General features: G+C 37.0%; 1 protein-coding gene across 5 annotated transcripts in view; it reads right to left on the bottom strand.

Moving 5' to 3' along the window:
* LOC121325222 (ETS-related transcription factor Elf-2-like) overlaps positions 1-25688 on the bottom strand; it is a 38909-nt gene extending 13221 nt beyond the window's left edge. The window contains exons 1-3 of one of the 5 annotated variants that reach the window (XM_041267601.1): positions 25490-25688; positions 12944-13147; positions 10366-10531 (exon numbers count right to left, since the gene is read on the bottom strand). In XM_041267601.1, the coding sequence (XP_041123535.1) occupies positions 10366-10531; positions 12944-13018 (241 nt within the window). In that variant the 5' untranslated portion in view covers positions 13019-13147; positions 25490-25688. Of the gene's footprint in view, positions 1-2789; positions 2891-10365; positions 10532-12278; positions 12298-12943; positions 13148-16513; positions 16998-25489 lie in introns of those variants that run through there. The other 4 variants (XM_041267616.1, XM_041267606.1, XM_041267625.1 and 1 more) reach the window with 4 other exon arrangements.
* Between the last annotated feature and the right edge of the window lie 919 nt (positions 25689-26607).

Genomic DNA, 26607 nt, shown 5'->3' with positions numbered 1-26607 from the left:
ATCACTATGCGTGCATGCGCATAATCTGGTTTGTTTACTTTTTGCTGTATACAACTTTTAAAGAGAGGGCTGTCTTGATCCTGTGGTGGAGCTCTTTTTCATTTACATTTTTAAAAACTGTCGCACAATTTCTGGTGAGGCGGTAAGTAAGTGCAAGGTATTTGTAGCGAATACAAACATCTGATTTTTGTATCCGAAGACATGTCAAAAAACATTTGTTCGAATATTCAGATATTTGTCCCAGCACTAGTTTATCATTGGTTCAGCTCTCTAATGATGGAAGTCTTGTTTTGGTGTTAATCTTAGGTATGTGTCAAGCAGGGCTGTGTTATTAGCTGGATCACTTTCCATTCAATTCAACAGGAGTAAAAAGGAAACGTCTTTCAAAAATGAATGACCACAATAAAATTAAATAAAACTAGAAGTTAAATATCAATTAATCATGTTTCATCACTGGGATTGGATTGTGAACCATGGGGTAATCAAGTTTAAAATAAATAAATAAATAAATAAAAGGCAGTTATCTTTATATTGCATTCCTTGTGCAGGACTGCAATATTTGTATGCATCTCTCTGGGGTGGAATGGAACATGTTTCTGGCAATAGAAAATAATGTACCAGACATTAACTCCTGTAGCTCAATATGCATGCCATGTGAGGAAAAATAGGAAAGGAGACACCTAGTCTGAAAAGAATACATGACATTTAAGTAGTCCTGTAAATCTCAGCACTCAGATGCCTTTAATAACTTCCAGCTGTTCTTAATCTTTACAAGAGCTTAATACCGCTGATTACAATGTACCATTTCAAATTTAAAACACACACACACACACACACACACGTACACATATATAATATATATATATATATATATATATATATATTATATATATATATATATATAGCCTGCAGCAGACTGTTGTTCTGTACTTCATAAAGTACTTCACTATATGTAATATGTAGATAAGTTACAAAGTTTATCCATAATTAATAATAATAGTAATGGTAATGAAGTTGCCAGGACTGGATATCCAGTCCTAGGGCAACTTCAGTTATTATTACTATTATTATTAATTATGGATAAACTTTGGAACTTATCTACATATTGCATATAGTGACACGATGTTTAATCATATGTACAAAAGACATAACAGGGGTCATACGAACTGCACTAAACAACGAGCAGGACAGATAGGCAATAGTACTGTATATAAAACATTCTGGGTAAATGTGCCCTTTAATTGCTGCACATTTATTAAAATTAATTATCTCCATTAAAACTAATTAAAAGATCATCATACACAGTATGAAGGCTCTATGTATTTTCCAAATGCCGAATAGAAAATAAAACTAAAACAAATCTAAATAAACTTATGTATTAATATAAAACACTCAATTTTATAATATCTAATCAAATTTTCAAAATTACAATTAGATAGCGCACATGTGTATAAATAGATACATGTGCTGTTCATAAAACATATACGAAGCTGCCCAATACGAGTAATGCCATCACTGCCCTGAGAAAGAATACAGCGATAGTCTCCTGCAGCACTTTGAGATACACAGCATATGCAATAAAAAAAAAAAAACGGTAAAAAGTGAAACCACGTTATTTCTTATGGAAATACAATCGCAGATGTAAAAGTAGCTTGTAACGGAACAGTATACAGACGGTGCACAAGGACTGGAGATGAATAAAGTAATGCGTACTTCCGTGTTTACACTCTCCAGACTGCCTTTCCCTCCAGTTCGCTCCACAGACATTCACGCCCCGCCCCGCCTCGCATTGGCCGTCAAAATGGTATCCGCCTTCCAATCTCCGTTATGCTACTGGCCACGGCTCAAACTGAGAACCTGTCTGGAACCCCATTGGTCAAGTGGTGCTGTCACTCAGAGACACACCATCTGCACGCTTGCCAGCGCTTCCGCCATCAAACAATTACAAAAAAAAGAAAGCCTACAGAAATAATTGGACTGTGAAATTGTCCAGATCGACAAGCAATGCTGATTATATCAAATCAGCAATATCTTTATTAGGCGCCATTTTATTGTAAACTGTGATAATACATTTACGTAGTTTCGCACCCATATTATCTACGTACAAAATGAGTGTTAGATAATTAAAATGCACAAAAATACCAACTTTACAACTAACACATAAATAAATACTCTATTAGAAGGACCTAAGGTTAAATTATATTTTGTTTGCATGTATAACGCAACTATTTAGCAACTTCCACCTCTCAATGCATATGGAAATGGAGGTAGTTACAAATGTAACTGCAATGATCAGAAGCTAAAAATAACAATTCCGATTAATTCCATGAAATTAAATATATCTATATATATATGTATTAAACAATACGTCATTCAAATGACAATTCAGAGAATTTCACGTCTATCCGAGTCAGACAGCGTGGCAAAGACGTAAGAAAGACAACAACCTATTACACTTCCTGGTTTCCCAGCAAATCGGACCAACTGCAGAAAAACCCCAGAGAAACCAGCAAAAATAAACTCCAGCTTCAAGCGCATCCTCCGCAGTGGAACCCGGAGAAACAGTTGCAATTAAAACCGCAAATCCACAGTAATGAATAAATGAATTCTTTGCAATCCCTGAAACAGGAAAAGCACAGAACGCCATGCAGGTTGCTAACCAAGGTGATCACTTCCTGATTTGCACTCCATTTCTTTACCAAACAACTTCACGAACTACTGTCTGCAGCAGCCTGTACCAAAAGCAAGAACCCACGGGACCGAGAAAAAAAAAGTTTGCACAGTGTTACCGGCTCTGATGAGCAGATCAAGCTGGTTAGCGGGTCCCTCATGCAGTGCAGTCGCCATGTTCTCCCAGAGCTGCAAGCTTCACATTGACTTGCATTGAAACAACTACATAGAGGCAAAGCAATATCCCTCCGCTGCCACAGGAAATCACCTCAACTGAGAACCTCGCAGCTGTCAGCAACAACGCGATCCTTCCGCGCTAACACAGGAATCCATTTCCCTGCAATCGTCACTAAACTCAAGTACATTACCTTTTTTTTAAAATCTCTAAACCGTGTATTCAAAAAGGGGATTTGACCGATTTATTTTGTTTTTCCTCCTCACTATAGCAGAAAACCACACGCAATTCAGATATGCATCGCAGTATTAGTAAAGCTACTTCGTTTTTCTACCAGCTACTTTACATTGTGGAAATCAGTTTGGGTTTGTGGACAAGCGCGTTTTCTGGATTTTTTTTTTTTCCTATTCAAATTAAAAGCGGCAGATACATACAAAGGGGACCCTGGCTATTATTTTTCTTCTCGGTTATATTGCATTCCAGTATATGCTGTTATTTGAATCCACGGGACCATGAATTCAGCTTTTACAGCTATAAATTAGTGGAATACCAAGATAGTCGTATGTGTAGATTTAATTATTTTTGAACCCGTTTCGCACGAAAGCAGTTTTGCTGCCAATAGAGTTGACCCAACAACTTTGCTGTTGCCCCGCCCAGCTTGCTAACATTGTACATTTAAGATTCAGAGTTTAACTTCACGCTGCGTTGCAAGTTTACGCAAACCTCTTATTTCCATAACAATAAAAACATCCCACAAGCGTGTGTCCACAATGGTGTGCCAGAATCGTAGTAAATTTGTACTGAGGGAATCTATACCTTTATATCTTTCCATATTTGTAAATATAAAAAATGGGATCATATTACTTGAGAGATATATATCTTTTTAATTCCTTTTTTTCAAACATCAATAAGGATACTAATAATAAAATTTGACACTGATACGCCCATTGTGTATTTGCCTCCGTCACCTAGGTCAACACCGCTTTATCAAAAGCAGTGTGAAATCGCGCTGTGGACCCGCATGACACCGGTTCCTGACCCAGGTAGGTGCGGACCGGTACCTCATGCCATTGTGAAAGGAGCTTTATAGTGTTGAAAGATAAAATGACTGTGGCACTGTGACAACAGCTGACAATAATGCTTTCAATCAAAAGCTGGGCACACACACTGCCAATTCCTTTAGTAACTCAGTGAAATCACAAAATTAACTTCACTTTCAAGCCCAGACCTTTACAGGAGAAAGGAGTGAGACACAAAATAAACTACAGTAAAGCTTGTGAATAAGATTATCACAAATGTTACTGCCAGTAATAATAATGCAGTAATAATTTAATGTTTGTATTCCTGTTTTTTCACCACTATATAGAGTATACAGTTTAGAACAAACTTCTTACCATTGCTTTCTCTTGTATTGTACAGGCTGCTGCTAGTCTTTACTGTCTATACATACTCGATTTGGTGGAAGAGCAAGCTTTTAAATAGTAAATACCAGTTTGTTTGTTTTTTTCAGAATTCAAAATCCCAGTTTCTGCAAGATGCTGTAAATACTACAGAATCACCAGTTAAGTAAATGACCCACAACAGCAGTATCTAAAATCAGTTGCTAATTATTTCACGAAAGCAATAATTACACTGTGAAGCCATAACATCCTGTATTCAAGCTCCTAACACCTCTACAAATCATTTTTAATCCACTAAGACAAACATTTTCCATTCAAGTAAAAAGTGGTTTTAACTTTCCAGACACAGGCCACGTAGTTAATGTGTTTAGCGATGGTGTGCCAGGACAGTTAAATCATGTGGCACAACAAGAGAAGATTGCACAATTCAGTACTGAAACAACTGAAGTGGCAATTGAATGAAAAAAACATTTTACAATAAAAAATGGCTGTACAATTAATTGTTACTTTCTTAGATGTATTGGTTAATGGTAGCGAGTTCTGTAACTATTCAATAAATAAATAAATAGAAAAACTTCAGTAGGGCTGTGTTTTTATATTTATTTATTATTTCATTATTTTTTTATAGGAAAAAAATTCTTATTTCACAGTCTAAAAATAGGTATTAAAAGATATTGCATATGTATTAAAAGCAGAAAAGATAGCGTTGTCACATTAAAAATTGATAATTTTCTCTAGAGTTATAATACAGCAACTGTTCCTAAATATTTAAAATGCTTACTGAAAACCAGTAAATGAACAATTGTACAATATTTGCTTTTTTTTATTAAACACTGCCAATTATCCTACCTGAAGACCATGCATTTGAACTCTCTTTGCCGGTCCCGCTTCACGCAAAACATCATATGCTGAACTATTAAAATTAAACAAATACTGTAAAGCCATAAATATTTACAAACCTTTTATTATGCGTTTTTCCTGCCTGAAAAAAAAAACACTAAAATTTTTGGCATGAACATCAAATTCCATTAACAATAGATACTTTATATATTGCACCAGGTCGTCAACATTTCTGGAGCAAAATAGGCTTTATGGGTGTGATTCGCCAAATATTCTGGTGGCAAATATTTATGGCTTTACATTAGTACAAATGTTATAGCTCCCTTACTATGAATGACTACTGAACAATGCATGTGGGCCACTTGTACCCATTAGTGATCATTTAAAAAGGTATAGAAATTGTTGGAGGGCATAGGTGTGTGGGGTTTTGTTTTTTTTTGTTTTTTAAATAGGATATCAATTTTGTGTTCAGCTTAACAAGTATGCACATCTAAAAATGGCAAGGCTTCATTCATTTGCTCTCAGTGAGATGACCTCTTTTTTTTTATATAATGGTGCAGTTCTTTTAAGAAACACCACCAGTATAGCACAAAAACAACTGTAGTAAGAATATGAGCAAACAGGCACAGTTGAGCAAACAAAACCGTTTTACATAGAACAGGGAACTCAAATTAAAACAATAAAAGCCCAACTAAAAATAACAATAATAATAATAATAATAATAATAATAATAATAATAATAATAATAATAATAATAATAAAAGCAGAATCTATTGTTGTATTAATGTGATGTACTGTAGTTTAATTTCCAAGTCTAACCAAATGTTTAAACAGATGCTGATGATGATCAGTGTTTTTTCAGCTGGTTTGGAGCCAGTCCAGACAATGCCTATATGAAGTTAACACTCTCATGTCACGGTGTTACCCTGATGCAGGTTTAAAAAAAAAAAAAAAAAAACCTTGTTTAGCCCTGATGTTCCCCGGACAAATCCTCAGCCAAACCAGTATCTGCCCAAGAGATTATAAAGTATGTTAGCTTCTTTACGCTGATGCTGTGGAAAAACTATTTCTAACTGAAGACAAAGGTGATAATTCTGCAGTTTTTAATATTACCAATGATCAAGGTTAGAAGCCCTCCCTGCAACAGGGCAATTTAGGCATTTAGTTCAAAAGCACTTTCAAAATAAGGCACCCTCTGACTTGGATTTCCTTAGATCTTGATTTGAAGACTACAAGTTCTAAATTATTCTAAATTATTTAACACCCTGAAATCTAAAAAGCAGTACAAAAAGTTAACCAAGAAGCTTGCCCAATTTTGATATATAAAATCAGACCTGGTCAAGTTCCAGAATGATCTAATATACCAGGGGTCTTCAACCTTTTTTTTGAAACTGTACTCCCTCCGTCTGTTGTTTTCAGCTCAAGTACCCTTTACAATTTTCACTTGACTGAATGGTACCACAGTTGCAATAAAAGGCAGAATATTCCAATTAACACATTTATTTTTTCCTGTTTATTTGATATACAATTTATGTTACAAACTGCTGGTTTTTATTAAAGCCAACATAATAAATATCCAAAGGTATTTGGTCTAACTTTGTCGTTTCGCACTTTCTGTTCTCTCGTGTTTTCTTTCTTTCTTTGTTTTTTTTTTTTGCAAGTAAGAAATGTATCCATTTCAAGCAGTCGATATTGCTGTTACTAAAAATGCAGCCGCGCCTAATAAATAAAACAAAAACTGGAGTATTGTGATTATTATTTATGTTTACCGAAACATTTATACTTCTAAAAAATGTAGAAATATTTGTGCTTCACTGATTAGTATTCCATTTTTTTTCATCTTCACACTGAGCTGCTAAACAAACATTTAATATTTATGCACAATGGTTTAGAGACAATATATAATACTGTTAACAAAATCAATTTAAGATTATTATTTTCTTTTACTTTCTTTTTTATTTGTGTATTTGAGTAGTCCTGCGCACCCCCTATGACCCTTAGAAGTACTTCCAGGGGTACCCCTCTCCCCGGTTAAAACCACTGCAATATACTACAGAAAATACTTTCCTTGTCAATACAGCAGTTGGCCACAAGAGGGACTCTGGTCTGTAAAGTATGTAGAATCTCATTTGACTGTTGGGTGTTTATTTGCCACCAGATAATGCTATCAGATTATCTTAATCAAAGTTGTCACATTGTACAAGACATCTGATCAGATTTCAGACAGTGCTGATACTGTACATTGAACTTGGTAAGCAGATCCACTACTGCAAATTCCTTATGTTTAATAAGGACCTGTCTCAGAAGTGAGGTCTGCATGTGCAATTCTGCAGAACATACTATGAATCATGCTCATATATCATCACTCAATAATAAGTTAAAAACCTTGCAGATTTGTCACACTGAATCAGTAATATCCTGGCTGCCCATGGAGGACCTACCCTCTACTGGCCAGTGTTTACTAATTTGTTGTTCAACCCCTATTAAATGTAACACAGCAGACCACATGAGGAAGTAACATCCATGTAAGAAGTGTTTTATTTATTTATTATTTGAAATATATGATGTTGATGTTCTGGTAAGGATTATAAAATAAGTTCACATTCTCAAACAAATGCCATATCTTTATAATTCATTTTCATTTGTAATAAAACCTCTGTCTGGTGTTGCCTCATATGTTACTGTTCCAAGTCCTGCACTTCTCACCACAAGAGGGGCTAGTGAAGTAGTTTTAAGAGTGAGAGAAAAAAATGTAAATTCAAAATTTCGCTCAGTTGTCCAATATGATAAAGCAGAGTCTAAAGCCCTGCATACACAAGGAAACGTGTTTCTAGAAACACATTTCTTCAAAAATTGTCATGCAGCATTGCTGGGAAACTTTTTCAAGCAGCATGCGATCATTCCTGCTGCACACTGTAAAAATGAAGGAAAGTCTTATTGCAGAGTGGTGCTGCACTTTTAATTGCACTAAAACTGTGTAAATGAAGTACAAGGCACAGAGTCGTGTGGACATGTGAGTGGATCCTGAATCGTGAGGAGAGGACCATAATCCTTTAAAATTAATGAGCTATGCTTAATACTACTACTACTAATAATAATAATATCTATTTTATATAGCACCTTTCATAGTGGGCCACCATCACAAAGCGCTTTACAGAGGTAGGCTGTGAACTGTGCATTACATGCAGAGTCACTTACAATAAGACACTGATTTAACATCTCATCTGCATGATGGAGCACAAGGAGGTTAAGTGACTTGCTCAGGGTCACACAGTGAGTCAGTCGGTAGCAAAGGTGGAATTTGAACCAGCAACCTTCTAGTTACAAAAGAAGCCCTGGACTTTAACCACTGAACTACACTGCCTCCACAGTCTCGCCTGACTGGCTAAAGGCAAAATGTTTCTGAAAGTAGAACCCTGGTCAACTCCAGTAAACACGAGAACATCCAGCATACACGAGGAACCACTTGTCTGGAAAAATGTTTCCATGTGTATGATGAGCTTTACCATTGACAGAGAACGGCAGATCTAAGCAGTAGAACAGCTGCTATAGCTACACATACAGGGGCATTCAACATTGTTAATTTCTTGCTTAAAAACAAGGTTTTCTGGCCCACTGTGTCCATTGAGAACTTCCTTTTATGGAAATTGTAACAATCAAAACATACCTCCTAAAAAATTCCTAAGCAAGAGCTTGGAAGTGATACAATACTAAGGTGGCGAGTACTATATAAACCGATGGACTACTAACAACTGGTGTGCAACTTTAAAACATTAGAGGCTAAGGCTAAAACTGCCTCCACAACAGTCAGCTGCTGAAGATGCCTTCTAATCATGGTTCTACTGCTGAATTAGAAATACCAAAGGGTTGCGGGGTCATTATTGGAAGACAATAGGAATGACAATCAGAATGACAAGTCTGCAAGATTTCGAATTGTTCTAAGGACCATCGCCCAGTTCTTTCAGTTGGAGCAGAAAACTGTTCTCCAGAATGGCCTGTAAAGTCATCACTTCTTTTAGATGGATCCTTACCTACATTGCTAATTTGTGCAGACTTGGATATTAAATCACCAGGACATGCTATCAGCCCTCTAGCCATCTGTCAGATCTGTCATGACTTGCAGATTTATATAGAACAGAATGCATGTAATAAGTTATGTGAAGTGGGGCCTATTCACACAAAGTACGTACCCATTTTGTATCCCATGTTTTTGATCTATGTACTAAATGTAACTGGTAACTGGACATGGTTGTTCCTTTCTGTTACCTCAAAAGCTCTGATGCTATATCATGTCCAGACAATGTTTCTGTTACCTCTAAAGCCAAAGCTCTGACTTGGCAACAGCTCTGCTGCCGTCACGACACAGTGCCATGAGTTACAACTCCACTGCCACTTGCTTATAGCCATTCCCTGATGTTAAAAAAATTAATAAATAAAACGCTGTGAAGAATTTGATGATAAAAACATTTTCACATACCTGGGTCTGACAAACTGGTCCAGTTACAAAACAGACAGAATTAACATTTTAAATGTGGAGTTTTCCAGTTGATCTCATTACATGGTAGCTATTAGTGTCTAGTTTTATTTTTGTCCTAAAAGCACGTACTACTGCTATTTTCATTTTTATATAACGCCTTTCATAGTGGACCACCATCACAGAGGGCTTTACAGAGATAGGCTGTCCAGAAATGCATTATATGCAGAGTCACTTACAATAGGACATTGATTTAACATCTCATCCGCAGGATGGAGTGCAAGGAGGTGACTTGCTCAGGGTCACACAGGAAGTTAGTCAGTGGCGGGATTTGAACCAGTGACCTTCTGGTTACAAGCCCTGGGCTTTAACCACAGGACCACACTGAACTACATTAAATGTACTCCATTAAAATCCAGTAATGACACCTAATACCTAGTGCTTGACTGGAGAAGACTAAACTGGCCATTTCTAATATGAATTTTATTTCCCTGTATTTAAACTAATATGACTAGACATACAGCTCTCCTGTAGCATCACGTAGCCTACAGTAGTCAATACAATAAGCCTTTTGAAACCTATTTAAAAACTGTCTGACTTCAAAGCAGCACTAGAAAAAAATCTGCATGTTCTGTAAAATCATTTATGGAAATATCTATAAAAAAAAAAAAAAAAAAAAAAAAAAACATTTTATGCACTTGATGTAATGGGTTTCGGTGAAAAGGCAAACTATAGTGCAATTTTAATGACTATGTGTGTTACTATGTCTGTGCGGGACAGTGATGGAAGTTCATTGTAAGCCTTACCAAACTCCGCTACTTCAGTCTCTACCTCCTGCTCCTCGGCCACATCCTGCATCAGGTACGTCTCATCATCGTAGACCAGGACCTGCGCTGCATAGCACTGCTCCAGTCTGGCACTGGGCACCGACTCCACAATCACTGCAGGGTACTCCTCACCTTGCCCCTCCTCCTGCCAAACAAATACATCAGGGAATCTTAATGACGAGCAGCGACAATCATTAAAACAGAAATCTTATGAATCTTGTTCCATCTTAAATTCACAGAATACCCTTAATCCATTACTTCCTTCCCAATCCAGTCTGATATGTATTCATTATAACAAGCTTGTTTTAAAACAAAACAACATTTTGAGGTATATTTATAAGGTTCTGTAATGCAGGTTTTTATCAGGGACTTCTTATGTTTACGGATTCACAGTGAGTGCTTTAGGACATTAACATGCTAAGGTACACACAGCTCTCCTGTACCAGCTCACAGCCTACAGTAGTGCTTGATTCTTTTAATCTAAAAACAGCAGCTGTTAGACCCAGCTGACTCCAAACCTGTGCAAATTATTACTACAGAACCACACCTTACAAAAATACAGGAAATACAGTAAGCATGGAGGGACCTCAAGAAGGAGCATTTGGGTGACATCACTCTATTGGTACTAGCTCTCTAGAAGGCTATGTTACAACAGTAACAAAAGCTGAACCGAGTTTATTAAAAACAAACCATGTTCAGGAATTAATTTAAAACAGGAGGGGGGGGGTACGGTACTTGTTCTCTGCGTACTCAATGTCCTCCCACATTCCTCTGGATGGGACACTTTTCTAAATTTCCTGAGAAAGTAAGCCAGCTTGTGAGCAGTAGTGACAAATGCAAATTCAACTGTGATTAGACCACTCACCCTTGCTAAAAGGTCATTTCCACTTTGTTTTGGCTTGGTTTTACACATACCAAATACCACTGTACGTAAAACAAATGTTAGGCCCGTGTACAGAAATACACAACACAATTTCAAATGCCCCATTACAATCGACAATACAAGCTGGAATCCATTCTTGCTTTTCACTGTCTATATTAAAATGCAAAATAGAGTGGAACAAATACCTAAACCTTACACAATTATGTATGAAATAATTTGATAATGGCACCAAACATATGAGTTTACAAAAACATTTTTGTTGTTGTTGTTTTTGGACAATTTACTCATGTTAAGATGCGAAGTTAGAGGCCAACTTCTGGAACAGTTAAAAAGGTAAAGAAGATTAATTAAGATTTCAAAAGCACTAGCCAAACTGGATTGATGAAACATTAATTGCCAAAACCTCGCCAGTCTTACACTTGTTAACATTGTACTACTGTTCTGCAGTTCATGTATAGGCTACTTGAACTTTTCAGAATAGCATTCCTAAGTCGTCAATAGTGGACTACTGACAAGCCTAATAGCCATCATCAGAAACAGCACTAGAGTGTTAATGCTTCAAAAAACATTAAACTTGGCACACCAAGTCAAGGGAGTACTCCACTGCTGTTTCTGAATATGGCTGCAACATATTTGATGATAAACATGCTGTGGATGATTAGGACAGACTTCCAACAATCTAGGGCTTTCCATTTACAGCATTTAATACTGATGACTTATCAGTTTTCATTAAATGGCCCCATCATTTTTTACATAAAGTACAGGACTCAGTACACTCACTTTCTATTGACGCTGAAAAACTACTGGACTGTTGGACTGGGTGGGAAATAGTTTTTGGCCAGCTGTTTAAAAACCTAAAAAATGCATAAAATAGCTGAATATCTAAAACAGTTAATATAAATAACAGCCATGGCTAAGTTAATTAAGAAAAACAAGTTTCCACTAGAAACTACAAAATGGATAGAAATAAGAAATACTTAACATGTTTTGCCATTTTTTACCACCTTACCATAATTTGTGTTATGTCGAGTGGTTAAAGAAACGGGCTTGTAACCAGGAGGTCCCCAGTTGAAATCCTAGCTGAGCCACTGACTCATTGTGTGACCCCAAGCAAGTCACCTAACCACCTTGTGCTCCGTCTTTCGGGTGAGATGTTGTTGTTAGCGACTCTTGCAACTGATGCATACTTCACACACCCTAGTCTCATATCTTGGAAAGCACTTTGAAAGGCGCTATATAAAAATAATATATCCAATTATTATATAATAATACAAGTCTGGCTGTCAAAAAAAAAAAAAAAAAAAAATAGTAGTGTCTACTCAAGTACTGTTTGTCACTAAAAAACTGTTAATACTGTATTCGCATCCTTTGTTTTGTCCCAGCACTAACGTTTCTGTTTATTTGTTGCAGGCTGTTCAATTATTATGTAACCAACAGACATTCACCCTGACAAAAGCTGTAAGACACAACACCAAGTTTTCTTTTTTTTTTTTTTTTTTTTTTTTTTTTTTTTTTAAAAAGTCACAAATAGAATTTGAAAGCAAACTGTTGCTGAACGTATTTCTCATTTCAGGATTTTCCTTTATTCAATTTTAACTTAATCAAAGAAAATTGTTTTAGCTTTTGGGAAACCATGACAGTACACAGGTCCAGACAGGCGTTGCCTTCTCTCACCTGTTGCTGATTCTCCATCACACTGACATACTCCACGACTGATCCTCCTCCGTCAACAACAACCACTGATGTCATGACTCATTCCCGTGGGGGCCAGCTGTGCTTTCAGTTCACCTCCTCACAGCACCACCCACTCTGATCCCCTGCACACTGCAGCCTCAATACATCCACTCCCAGCAGAGCAAACACAGCCTGTGCAGTCTCCTGTGGGGATGGAGGGAGGACAGAGAGAGAGAGAGAGAGAGAGAGAAAACACTGTCAACTTTACCAACACTATAATACAATGCTGAATAGACCACTTACACCAGGGGTTCTCCACCTTAGCAATTTCCACTATGAATCAGGGGCTGTCAGCCTGCTTCCCAATTCAAAAGGGACAGACATGAGGACGTCTAGATCCAATATGGTATGTTTGAACCACTGTAGAGTAAATGGAAGAAATTGTATTTAATCTGGATACCAAATGCTGTTGCGCTGTACTGTAGTTTAGCTATCCATAAATAAACCAGCCTACAACAGCTGGCAGCATTGCTTTTGCATAGATAAATTACAGAAGAAACAATAGGTAACAGTTTAAATTACAGTTACTTTCCTGGTCCCCCTCAGTCTGTCCCTTAAAGCCGTTTCAATAGCAACAGCCAGTCTGAGACACTGTAGCTTTATTTACCCTGTAACCTCCCAACCATGACCTGGACCAAAATATCCCATGTGAACCAGCCTCTGTGTGGGTTTTGGGTTTTAACTGTTTAGAAGTGCAATACTCTGTAAACTGCAGCACTGTCACACAGAACACAATATGTGTTATTATTGTGCTACCTCAGTATAAAAAGCAACATTTACTCAGACTTTGATCTCTGAGAAAACTCATTACAGGAAGTTTGGCTTCAACTCTCATTAAATACGCAGGGAATGTATCCGGCAGTATGTGAGGAAATTCTGGGTCGATTGCAACAGAGACGTAATACACAAGTCATTCTTATTTTTTTTTCTAAATGCGCCTGTTTTTCATTAGTTTTAAAAAGGTCTCCCAGCTGTAACAACAGTTGGTTTCTGTATTCTGATTTGATAAAATTTGTAATAACCAGCAGTACAGACTCCTACTTAAACAAACATTGTGGTCTCTGACACTGCCACCCCAGCTGTTTGAACTGCCGGAGGAGGAGGTGGAGCTAGACAGCAGCTTGGATGATGACCCCTAATTTTGGGGAGTACCGAACCATTTCTACTGGTACTCACGTGAGAACCTGATGATAAAAGTTTTGTGAACACCTGGACATAGAGCAAACCTTATCTTCAGCTCTATTTAGAGTACATTTATGACAGCAGAGGTAAAGTATACAGTTGGAAACCCACTATAGCAACCCATTATGGGTGGGACAATGTTCTGCCCTAATCTCAAAAGGCAGGATCACAGAAACTGAAAATACAGTTTGTTTTTTTCCTGCATACACTATATACATGTACAATATGTGTGTATGTGTTTGTTCTTTCACAAGTCACACATTTAATCATTTAGATCAGGTGTTCTCAAATGATAGGTAGTACCCCCTGGGGTATTGCAACACGACTCTGCATTTGCAGAAATATCAAACACTGAAATAAATAATCTGCGATACTGTGTGGAAAACGGTTTCCTTCCTTTGTTTTGTAAAGTACCGTGATTAGGTGGGAGACCTTTCTGTGAAACCACCTATAATATAGTGCTACCATATATTTTAAAATTTCTTTCAGCCAATTTTGAAATGTTCCTGGGAATTTTTAAAAGAACATGCTGGTTGCAGAACTACACTAGAAGTATACAGGCAGTCCACCCGGCGCTAGTCCCCTCACACTCGTAAATAAGGACATGTGCAGTGCCAAGGGGTCAGACCTTGATCACACAGACATGAAAGAGGCTCTTTTCTCTCCTGTGATTGGATAGACCTCTCATGCAGTAAGAAAAAAGGGGGGTAAACAGAGCCTGGTCTTGGCAGGTCTGGAGCAGGGTCATCTGTGGCTGTTCAGCCTTGGGATCAAGCAAAGACAGGGGAGGGGATATCTATACTGTAGCTCTAGCTACTGTACTGTCTGTGCTTCACTGCAGACTCAACCTCTCCCAGCAAGGGAGGTGCTACACTAAAGCACTAGTGTTTTCCCGTTTGGATATCGTCATTTATCAGAGCTTATTTTTGGAAAAATTCAACAATGGCCATGTATGTAATGGTTTTAGAAACACACGGCTCTATGTAAATTCCAGTTCTACCAGCCCAAGCCTATGGTTTTCTGCTGTTCTTGGATGGGCTGACAAACACTAATTTCAAATAGTAGGCAACATTGTGACTCAAAACAAACAGACTCCTTTTACTGGCATCCACTATAAAGCAAGCCAAGACTGTAGTATAAAAATACGCCTGCAAAAATGAGTAGGATAAACAGAACAAAATAATTTAATACACTGCAACAAGCTACTGTACAAAACAAAAAAAGTCTTCATCATGACTGATAGGTATGTTACACACACGAAACCACCGACTAATTCTATAAAAGCTGCATATTCCTGTTGTATGTAAGTTTTAGTCATATGGCTGATACTGCAGTAGGTATGCTGTGCTTCAAATCAAAACGGACTCCATTGAAAAGGCTTCCCTGAAGGATCTGGAGGCAAAACAGCACATACAGAGAACTTCATTCACTGTAAGTGCCACTTGTTTTTAACCTGATCTACAGTACCGTAATGATGGTGCATGCATTTAAAATGCAAAAGAGCACTAACCTTTACTAACACTGTTAGCATGTTACAGTACGGATTCATACAACAACAGGTCCTCCATCTATTTTATTATTATTTTTTTTATAAACAATATGGGTGAATAGAGTACTCTAATTGGTGATGAGGGTTCATAAATTACACAGTTCAAGAAAAAACAGAAAGTGGTGGGGCTGTGCTACTGCCATATATGGTACTTGGAGCCTGTACAATATACCAACCAGCACCGCAACTGAACGGACACTCCTGGTCGGGGGTATATTTTTTGCTGTGAAGTTTAAATAGAAAAAAGACTAATTGTGCCTCTCCCACATTATAACCATTCAGACTTGCTTCCTAATGAAAGACAAACGTTATCAAAGCAGTGATCTGGTTGAAGGCCAAACAAATGGCACCTTCTTTGAACAACAGTGCCAGTATTAGTCAAAGTTTCAAGACAGACTACAAATTCTTAAAATAAATTCAAAGAACCACATTATGTGTGAAATGTGTTTGGAATGTGTTGAATTCTGTTGCAAGTAACTGTATGGCAAAGCCAGACTGTAAGCAAAAGAAGGTTTCTAACCAGAAACATTTAACTGATTCACACACAAGTCAACCCCCAACCCTGCTCCAAGTGTTTCAATCAATTTAAATGATTTTACTTCAATATTAGATAAGAAACATAGGCCTGAAGGACTCTCCCCATTAAGTTAAACAGTAATAGACTGATCAGGTTTAGCAGCTATACTGTAACCAGATACAGGAAAACAAATATTACTGAGCACCTCTATTAAAAAACAGTCCATGAGCAGAAAACATTCAACTTTGAATTGTTTACCTACCCTGGGGCTGCTGAACCATGGTCAAATTAAGATCCATCCAGGGAGGCTGGCAACCACAGACTACGATCATTTCCTGCCTTTCGCTTCACGCTGCACACTCAGACAATTAACCTGCCAGCCTCAAGTCGCACCGCATTTCAACATTCTGGTCGCTTGTGAACTGAAAATTCTGTTTTTTCTGAACTGCACTGCAGTGCAGGTGAAGCGTTTCCCTTAGTTTAAGGACAGGCTGTTCTCATACGCAGTCTCTGCTGCTACAGTACAGTATGGGACTGCACACTGGATCCTGGGGAGCGCACACGCAACAGTAAGCTTGGCTGAGCCGTTGCTGCTGCCTTTGCTGAATTAGGCTCGGCCTGCTGATGAGGAAGTACCTTTTTTTTTTTGTTTTTTTTTTGTAGGCAATTTAGCACATTCAGCCATTGAAACAGTCACATGCAACTGTTGGATACTGTCACATGTTCCAATGTCACAAGAGCTCTTTTGTTCAGCCCAATGTATTAAATGACTATTTCCCTACTTGACTAGTTTTTTTTTTTTTTTTGCTGTTATCTCAATCTGTGTGCCTGAATTATATAATATTGAAATGCAAGAGCTGCCAGATTAAAGACAGCAAGTATCATACAAGTTGAATTTGAAGACTATACCAGGGTAAAATGTACAAAATCAAATTAATATGATCGCTATCTAAAACAAAGAAACTAAAAGAGATTTCTTGGTATCACTGAATCACATTACAGAAATGTACGTGAACTGCCATTAAATAAACATTAAATAACTTAAAAAAAGAAAAAAGAAAAAAATATATTTTAAGTAATGCTGTTCTGACAGCTGAAGACTGTCTGAAATTAAGCATTTTTCCTTACCTGCTGCTCACAAATTTATTGGAAGATGACAGACTGCAGAGGAACAGCCTTTCCAGAACAGAACAGCACACTATTTATGATCAAACTGCCTCCTGCTGGTTGATGCAGCCCGTTTTTAAATTTTATTTTCCTTTTACACTGTGCTTGCACTATAGTGCAGTGGTTTGTGGGAAATGAAAGGGAACACGCAAAAAATGTGACCCTCTCTGCCTGCCTGTGGTTACTGTACTTGTTCAAGAAAGACGACAATCTGAACACTTCTCTCTTCCACAAGGACAATACTTATATTGAAAAATGATGGGAAACATAGTTGAATGCTTTAAAACATCTTAAATAAAAGATAAGAAATATTTTAATAACCATCCTCTTAGCTTTATTAACATTTTGCAGATAGTCTTTTGGTTCCTCACAATTGTAACATTAATTCAGGTCTATGAAAATATTTCAAATAGGACGCTTTAGATAAAGTGAGCATCTCTTGCATACCTTTCCTGTATACAATAGATGGTCTGATTGCAGCACATTAAGTTAATAGGGCCCACGAACCAGTACAACTTCATCTACACTGAGTATATCTACAGTACTTTGGAAAGTAGTCTGCCTGGATATGCTAAGCAGGGTAACCTAAGCTATACAGTACACTGGACCTTGGGAACTACAGTAGCCTGGCAGGATCTGTGAATTGACTGTAGTAAGGTTTACTGTAGACCCCTACTGTATAACTTTATAAACTTGTGACCCCACTATTTTCTCAAACCCTCTACTCATGCTTAGCAGCATAAGAGCAACTTGCCTCCCGTTCATTATATAGCCTATGTCTTAATTGAAAAATACAAAGTACAGAAGCCTTCCCCCGTCCTGTAATCTGGCAATCTGTGTAATGGTTTTAAATTCAGTGATCACACAGTAAGGTACACCTGTGGTTAGTCTATTAAAGTTGATGAAACTTGTATAATCTTAGCAAACACAGCAGTAATAATTTATGTCTACTGTACTTAAATAATGTGCAATTACTGGCACTTCAAATAAACACACACTTTTCCCCTAGCACTTGTGAAAGGAAATACTAAGGTGTGAAAGGAAATATTAAGGTGAAGCCAAGTTTGTTTGAAAATTTCAGCAAACTTACTAAACTATTTTGTTTTATCCAGCAGCCTTAACAGTCAATGCGTGGTACATTAAAGGGTTTTAATTCAATTTTTCTTTTCATGTTTTTCCTGGAAGTTGTTCTGAGAAGGCCTTGATTTGGTTCTTGTCACCTGCACATTGCAGATCAGGAGCAGTTAACCTTGAAAACAGGATCCAAACCCTCTTCCATCCCCCTCCCAAACAGACTCTTTAAATTGTAATGTGGGTGGATCAGTGACTCAACTTTCATATTTTGAGAGAAAGATAAATCTGAGTCCCATACCTCCACTCACTCCAATAAAATATCTTCCAGACAAAAAAAGAAGAAAAAAGCGAGTGAAGTAAAAAATTTTTTTATTGGAAGTAAAAATAAAAAGTGGCCCTCCTTCCTGACTTGTATCTTGCATTGATTCAATCTGAATACTTTAAACCCACCCCAACTACTGAGTGGCAGCAAATTCCTACATTTCTATTGGAGGATTATTGGAGCCCTAAATATAGATAATGATTCAGCCCCAAACATTTTCCAGTAATTCTTAACTTGTGTGTTTCAACAAGAGGCTTACACATACAGTACATGCAAATGGTAGTTTCTGGGGTTTTTTTTGTTTGTTTTTTTTTTTTTTTTTTTTTTTTAGTGTCCACATAACTTTTTCTAATGTTTGCAATTGCCCTGGTTCTTATTGCAATGACCCAAATACTTTGTATTTATTTTAAGGTTCCGAGCACCAGCAGCCTCATATTTCCAGCAAAACAAAAGGAAACTTGATCCAAAGTGGACGATCACATGATATCAGCCCCATACACTGGTTGATCCACCATTATTAATATCAGCATGCAATAAAAGACATTCAATAATCCATATGGCTTCCAAGCGCAGAGTTATTGGTTTAGAACCTGCCATCTTACTGGATTAAAAAATACTCTCAAAAGACCTTCTTGCCACCCTTGTGTACAGCTATTTCCTTAACAAAATACAGTAAATAAAATATAGCAAAATCTAATCTGGGACATCAACATATAAAGCAACTGGATTCTCAAAACAGTCACAAGCTGAACATTCTGTTTCGCTAGTTACAGTAGAATTTCAATAAACCCTATTGTTCTCTTTCAGTTACTCCAAGGATTATTTTAATTACGAAAATATTAGCTATACAATTTAACAATACCGTATTGTCCAAATCATTCTCCCTTAATACCACTCGGCAGGGTACACTTCCCTTTCATGAACAGTACTTTTTGTGAATGTTGATGGGATTATTGTGTTAACTTTGCTGTTTCCTCTCTGTGGCAGCTGAAGCTATGGTTATTAAACTGAATAGGATTTACAGCACCCTCCAAGCAGGATGCCTAACGCTTCCTTTTTATGATCTGCGAGGCTAAGAAGAAAACAGTTAGAAACTCAAATACTTTAAAAGCATTAACGTTTTTCTATCTAGGTCCCCCAAATGGGGTCTAAGGTTATGATAAAGAACACTTTTTTAAACCCTTTTTTGATGTTTTCTATAAGGAAACACCCCCCAGCATTTGGTCTGAGCTGGAATGATCCTTCTGTATATCCATGTCATAGTACTTGCATAATACAGTAAACCACCACGTACCTACCCTAGCCATTTATTCGCCATGATCAACCTCTTCAGCAACTTTAGTTTAAAGAAGATTAGTTCAGATATCGCAGATCCTACCAAAGTTCATACACTGTTGTATGTGCTCCGTGCGCAACCACTCCTGGTAGTGTCACGCCAGTTGTTCAGTGTGTCACTCAGCAGTGAATGCACACACACACATGGCAGATGGCTACTCTGTCACAAGCGTTAATACCCTGTATCTTTCTAAACACAGGATTTAGGGGAGCTGCCTAATAAAAGCTGAATCTCAAAACAAAATTTAAAAAAGGATTCATTCATCCGACTTTTTACATATCTGCCCTTACTCTGGTCCCACCGCAGTTGTACGTGCTTTGGATTACTGTACTTGCTTTGGCCAATGGCCTGTAATTCTAGGAACCCGTTCAAATCTGGACACAGCGTCAAGTCAAGAGTTCTGCCCAGTTCACAGTGTGGACTTATATGCAAAAAAACACCAACACAATAACTGATATGGTAACTGGCACATTGCCTTTAGGAAAAAGACTAATATTAACATGTTGGTAGTTTGCATATGTTTACTACAGAGTATTCTGGGAGGCTTATACTGTACTGTGCATGCCAGTGGTTATTGGTTAAAGTTTCTAGGTTTCAACATCCCCAGATTTGATCATTTAAACATAATTAAAAACATTCTGTGTACCAAAGGTTTATATTCCGAACTAAAGTCTCTCCATTGTATTTTTTGGAAGCTACTGTATACTGTACAGCATTGTGTAGGCCTACTGTACAGTACATGTTTAATAGGCTAAAATAGGCTAAGAGGCTGTGGAAATGACACAGCAAAAGCACACAGCAAAAAGCGCAGACACGCCCGCTTCCTTAGGAATACAATGAAACAAATAGGCCTCTGTTTACAAAAACACTGTGTTTACCTGCCAACCCCACCTCACCATGGCAACCCTGACAGGAGTGTCTGATTCCTCCTGTTGGCTGACATATGTTTAATTCCCAGATGTGCCCCCGCAATTAAATTGTAACTCTTGAGGCAAGTTAGAACTTATGTCATGCTTTAGTTAACAACAGGTGCATAGTCTTACCGATAAACATTGTTAACTGATCCTGCAATTTATTGTCAAGTAATTGTTTAGTAATTGCTTTGGAACAGTTCCTATCTAGACAGTTGAAAATAAGGGTCTGTTCTCAAATGAGTTACAAGGTTATAGACTGAGTGATCAATTGACACAGTATACTAAATATAACAGTAGTATAAACACTTCTAATAACAAAAACAGTACATAATCATCATACAGTACATAATGATTGATTTATAGCAATACGTAGGGCTGTAGCAGCAGGCTTAGCATGGTTAATGTGTCTGTTCACACCATTTCGATATGTTGCAATACAAGGTAGCTTATACGATTAGTCATTTCCTGAACAATTAACAATTGTCTCATAGATTATTCAAATAAACTATTACCCATGCCCACCCCTATTACGTACAGTAGCCACCATAATGGTGCCTGAGATGAAGGCTTTGCCACAGAGGTGGTGGAGGCTTTGTAAAATGACTGACACAATAGAGCACATGTTTCCTGCACACAGCAGGTTTCATGCCTAGGATAGTACAACACACTCCAAACTCACCACCGGATCATGAGAATTACAACAAAGCTTCTTAAGATGGGTACCAACGAATACTAGTATCAAGGAATCAACAACACATTCAAACGTAGCTTTCCTTAACAAGGACTACAGAAACAAGTAGAGACTGATAACACCCATTTAATAGAGAGAAAATGCAATGTGACTGTCTTTGTGTTTCTTGTTCAAAGCTATAGATCCTGGAAAGTGTGTTTTTATTTTTTATTCAGGCTACCTGTTACAGTATTTTTTTGTGCCCTAGCCTATTTTACCCTATTTCATTTTGGTCATGCAATCAGAAAAACAATCATTGGTTTTCATGTACTTCACTCATGGCATTGCAATTCCCTGATGTTTTTTTCCCACAAAAATAGTAATAACATAACGTCACAGCAATCAGATCCCTACAGAATCTTAATAGCAATTTTACTGCATCTTACAATACCACCACTAAAAATGTTCAGAGGTCATGTGCTTAAAAACCTTGGGCAGCTACAGATCTGCAGCCCTGTGATCTGGTCATGAGGACAGTACCACAGCCAGTCTCTGAATATGTTAGCCTAGGCTAAATGGAACATACAGAAATTACAGGGACAGAAGATATTGGTTTTGTAAACAAAGTAGGGACATGTAACGTTTATTGCCTAATAAGAATTAATGCCAAAGCTTATGCTGGACAAATAAAAAAAATGTTTTGAAGCTTCTTACATATTACACTATGTAATACAATTTTTGTTCCTGGGTAGTAAGTGTTATTTCCTAATTGCTTATGCCTCAAAAGTATAGAAAATGGCTATTATTCCCCATAAACTTTGCTTTTGTGACCAGGACAGTGATATTTCAAAATACCACTATTTCCAATGGGAAAACTGGCAAATGTGTGTCTTTTCGTTCACATAAAGTCAGAAAACAAAAATGCTGTATAATCGTAAATCTCGAAAAACTACTCACTTCTAAATCTTTTGTAGTCATTTTTGTATTACATTAGTATAAATACATGTTAATTTGGATTCATATGTTGTTTTTTTTCTGACTTTATGTGAACGAAGAGACACACATTTGCCCGTTTTCCCATTGGAAATAGTGATATTTTGAAATATCACTGTCCTGGTCACAAAAGCAAAGTTTGTGGGGAATAATAGCCATTTTCTATACTTTTGAGGCATAAGCAATTAGGAAATAACACTTACTACCCAGGAACAAAAAAAAAAAAAAAAAAATTTGTTACACGGTGTTATCAAAATAGAAATGAGAAATGAAGAAAAAAACAAAGCATCCCTGGGTACATGTAATCATGTGTTTAAGTGTTCTGTGGATACATCTAATCAAGTTGAGAGTGTAACGTGCATTTCTCTTTGCTTTGTCTTTGTCATACAAAGAGTGCAAGAGATAGTATAGAGGGAGCCACCAAACACTTCTAAACATATTACAAGTCATTAAATCTAATTTAAAAAATGGACGAAAGCATGATACTTAATCTGTTTTTATAAAACCTGCTGTGGTTTAAATGTTTAGAATGCTTTGTCATCGACATTCTTTGCACAAGATCTAGAGCTACACTCTCAGAGAGATTATAAGTGTAATTCCAGTGGGGATGTAAATTTATAATATCAGTTAGAATGGGCTTTACTGTAGGTTACACTTGTGTGCAGGACATAATACAATTTGTACCTAATATGTAATAGTAGTGAATGTTGGGAAGGATACTCCTAGTTTAAAAAGTATGAACATTTTTAAATTCCAGACATTTCTGAAGCATGTTGGTAGGATTTGTTATTTCACAACTGTTTTTTTTTTTTGTTTTTTTTTAAAGCTGCAACTGTACAGTACATTTTTTAACCACAATACTTTGTTGTAGTATACAAAAAGCTGTTCTGTACTATAAAAGGTATGCATTTCAAAGCAGACAAGTAGAAAAGCTGTTCAGTTTGGCATTGTTTATGCTAAATGTGGTTCCTGACAGTGTTCTTAAATAAATGCTGATTCTAAACAATACTGTGGTCCCTGGAGGCTTTCTTTTTAAAAGCTGCTCTAGTCTCTGTCTTCACAGAAAAGCAATTGTCAGGTTAACTAATTTAACAAACAAAACAGAAAAGCAATGGGCTGTACTGTAAACCCCTTTAGTGGCTCATATAACTAATAAAATCTTTGTCCATAAAAAAAGTTGTAAAAATGCGTAATGATTTGTTCTTATAGTTTCCTGGCAATTTGGAAACTGTGCTGTATTAATCTCCCAAATGTTATGGTATAGCAAAATGTAAATGTTTTAAATTAACAAAATAATGGCCTGTAGTGTAGGTCGGGCTAACCAGATTAAAATAACAGTAATAATAATAATAATAATAATAATAATAATAATAATAATAATAATCTAATAAATGGCAGAATATATTTTAAGAACAATGACATGTCCTCATTTCCTAGTGTAATACTTTATAGCAATGTTACACAGTGATTATTAATAGTAAGGTTTTCTATATACAGTCAGTAGAAATACGAAATTAATACACACTATTTGATATTATTGTAACAATTAGGAAACGAGGGCCCACCCACTGTAGTGTATTTTCTCTCAAAAAAGGAATCCGTTGCTGAAGTACTGGCAAAGGGGGACGTGTTTGGTTCAGCAAGGGGAGATGCCGAAGGAAATAATTGTAATGCATTGATGCAATGCAAACATCCAGTACGCTTTCAGTGGTGTGATTAAAATAAAAATGTGATGTGCTGTCCTTCATTCTTCACAGGGATTTCCCACTTATCTTGCTTTCAAACACAACTGTTAACCGATTTACTACACAAGCTATTAAAATATGTCGAGGGTGCATGTGAAATTAAATTAACTTCTGAGGTATACATTTACCGTATTTCTACGCATGGACATCTTAATCTGCACAACAGATATAAACAAAAACACCGGTGTAGGTCATGAACATGGAGCCAACTGGAACACAATTAAATGTTTATACCAGCCAGAACAAGGCAGGTTAAGATGACCCTTTTTCATTAGCATCCTACTCGGGTTCATGTTTAACTAATGTCGCAGTTCAAATAAATAAAATATGTAATAATATATTTAAACGCTGGCATGTACAAGCAAACACAACCCCTTTTGGTTCCACGGTTTGATATCTCTGTATAGGCGGTTCGGGCCTGCAATTTCTAATTTAAAGGCACAATACAAGAAATAAGCATCAAAATCTGTAGTTACTATCTTAAAAGTGTATAACATTTGTTCAGATATATAGAACACCAACAGAAAAAAATGCCAGGTTAACCTAACATACAATGTTTATGCAAACATAAATACTAGCTCTTTCTCCAAATTATAGCACCGGTGTCCATGTTTACACTCTTGCACCCTAATAAATCAATAAGTATTGTGAAACATTGTACCAGCGTTATACATACATGAACAGCAATCCACTCACACGCATCATTAATCAACCAAACCAAATCGTTATTGGAAGACAAAACTATTAAATAAACCACTCGGCTGTGCGTGTATATGAACTTGAGCAAAATCGACTGGGGGTGCGTTTCGAAAAAGCCCCGGCAGTAGCTGATGTCGATCGCCTTGCTACTGTGCAAACACCGCTACTATTACAATGGATAGAGGGTGTCCCTTACCTTCCACCGTGGCTTTCCTCCACAAGAGAGATATAACACCAGGCCTAGTCAATAAACCAAAACACAAACAATGTTGTTTATTGCTGCTATGCAGTTATTTGTCATTGGTAGTACAGTATTACCTCTTCCAGGATGCGAAGTAGTATCAGTTCTGGTTTGCAATTAAATATCCCACGTTATGCCTTTCTTCTAAAGCTCACAGTCGCCAATTCAGGTGAAAATCTTTACTTTTTCCAATCTGATTGTGTTTTGATATGATATGTGTTAGACTTGGGATCCAGTTCAGTCTCCCCCAGCCTGCCAGAGAGTGACACACACTCGCTGTGTGACGTTGCTTCACACAGCAACTACCCCCCTTTCCCAGAAATTACGAGGGATTGATTTTCTGTTTCTCGTCGACTTCCCTAGCCGAAAAAAAAAATAAAATTGCTTTTCTGTTTCGCGTTCAAAAGATGCTCCATAAACAAAACGTATTCCTTTAATGAAATTATGTTAAACTGGTGAGTGCGTGACCAGATGAACTTGGGAATTGGAACTCATATTTATTGGCCTCTTATTGGGTAGTCTACAAAATACCGCACACGTTTTACAGTTAATAAGTTTAGTGTGTAGTGGAAACAACAAACAGTTGCCTTATGAACACCAGAAAGGTTTTTTTTTTTGTTTTTTTTTGGACCACCCAGCTAAACCGTCTTCTCAAATAGCACCAAATGTTCAACCAGCACAATAAGAGGAAAACCAACAAAGCGCCATCTTTGACCAGCACACAGCAGTATAGATCTTTGCTGGCATTTCTCAGAGTTTAGAGTGCTTTAACACAAGGCTCAGTTAATTGCTCTTGCATTTATTTTTAATATCTGTGTAAGAATAAATAAGCAATGAATCAGGGTTACATGTGAATAGGAGCTACACACAGACAGCTTTTTCCAACTTCTTTTTTTTTAAAAAAATATGAATTGCCTATTGCTATTGCTATTAAGAGGCTTATACCAAAAATAAACTACACATTTTACACATGGTTTGAGGCTTAAAAAAAAAAAAAAAAAAAAAAACTGTGTACTCTAGTTCTTAGAGGCTTGTCATCTACATAAACACAGCTGCTAACCCTAATGTATTTCTTGCATCCAGAATCACGTTAAATGAAATGTTTTTAAAACCGTAGATGTTAATTACATTGTGTGTGAGATTGGCAAAAAAAAAAACGGTGATCCTGCCTTGGGAGTAAACTCTATATAGAACA

The sequence above is a fragment of the Polyodon spathula genome, chromosome 1 (assembly GCF_017654505.1).
Source record: "Polyodon spathula isolate WHYD16114869_AA chromosome 1, ASM1765450v1, whole genome shotgun sequence".
In the NCBI taxonomy this organism is placed as follows: domain Eukaryota; kingdom Metazoa; phylum Chordata; class Actinopteri; order Acipenseriformes; family Polyodontidae; genus Polyodon; species Polyodon spathula.
Note: the sequence above shows the minus strand (reverse complement) of the source record. Positions and strands in the feature narration are given on the sequence as shown.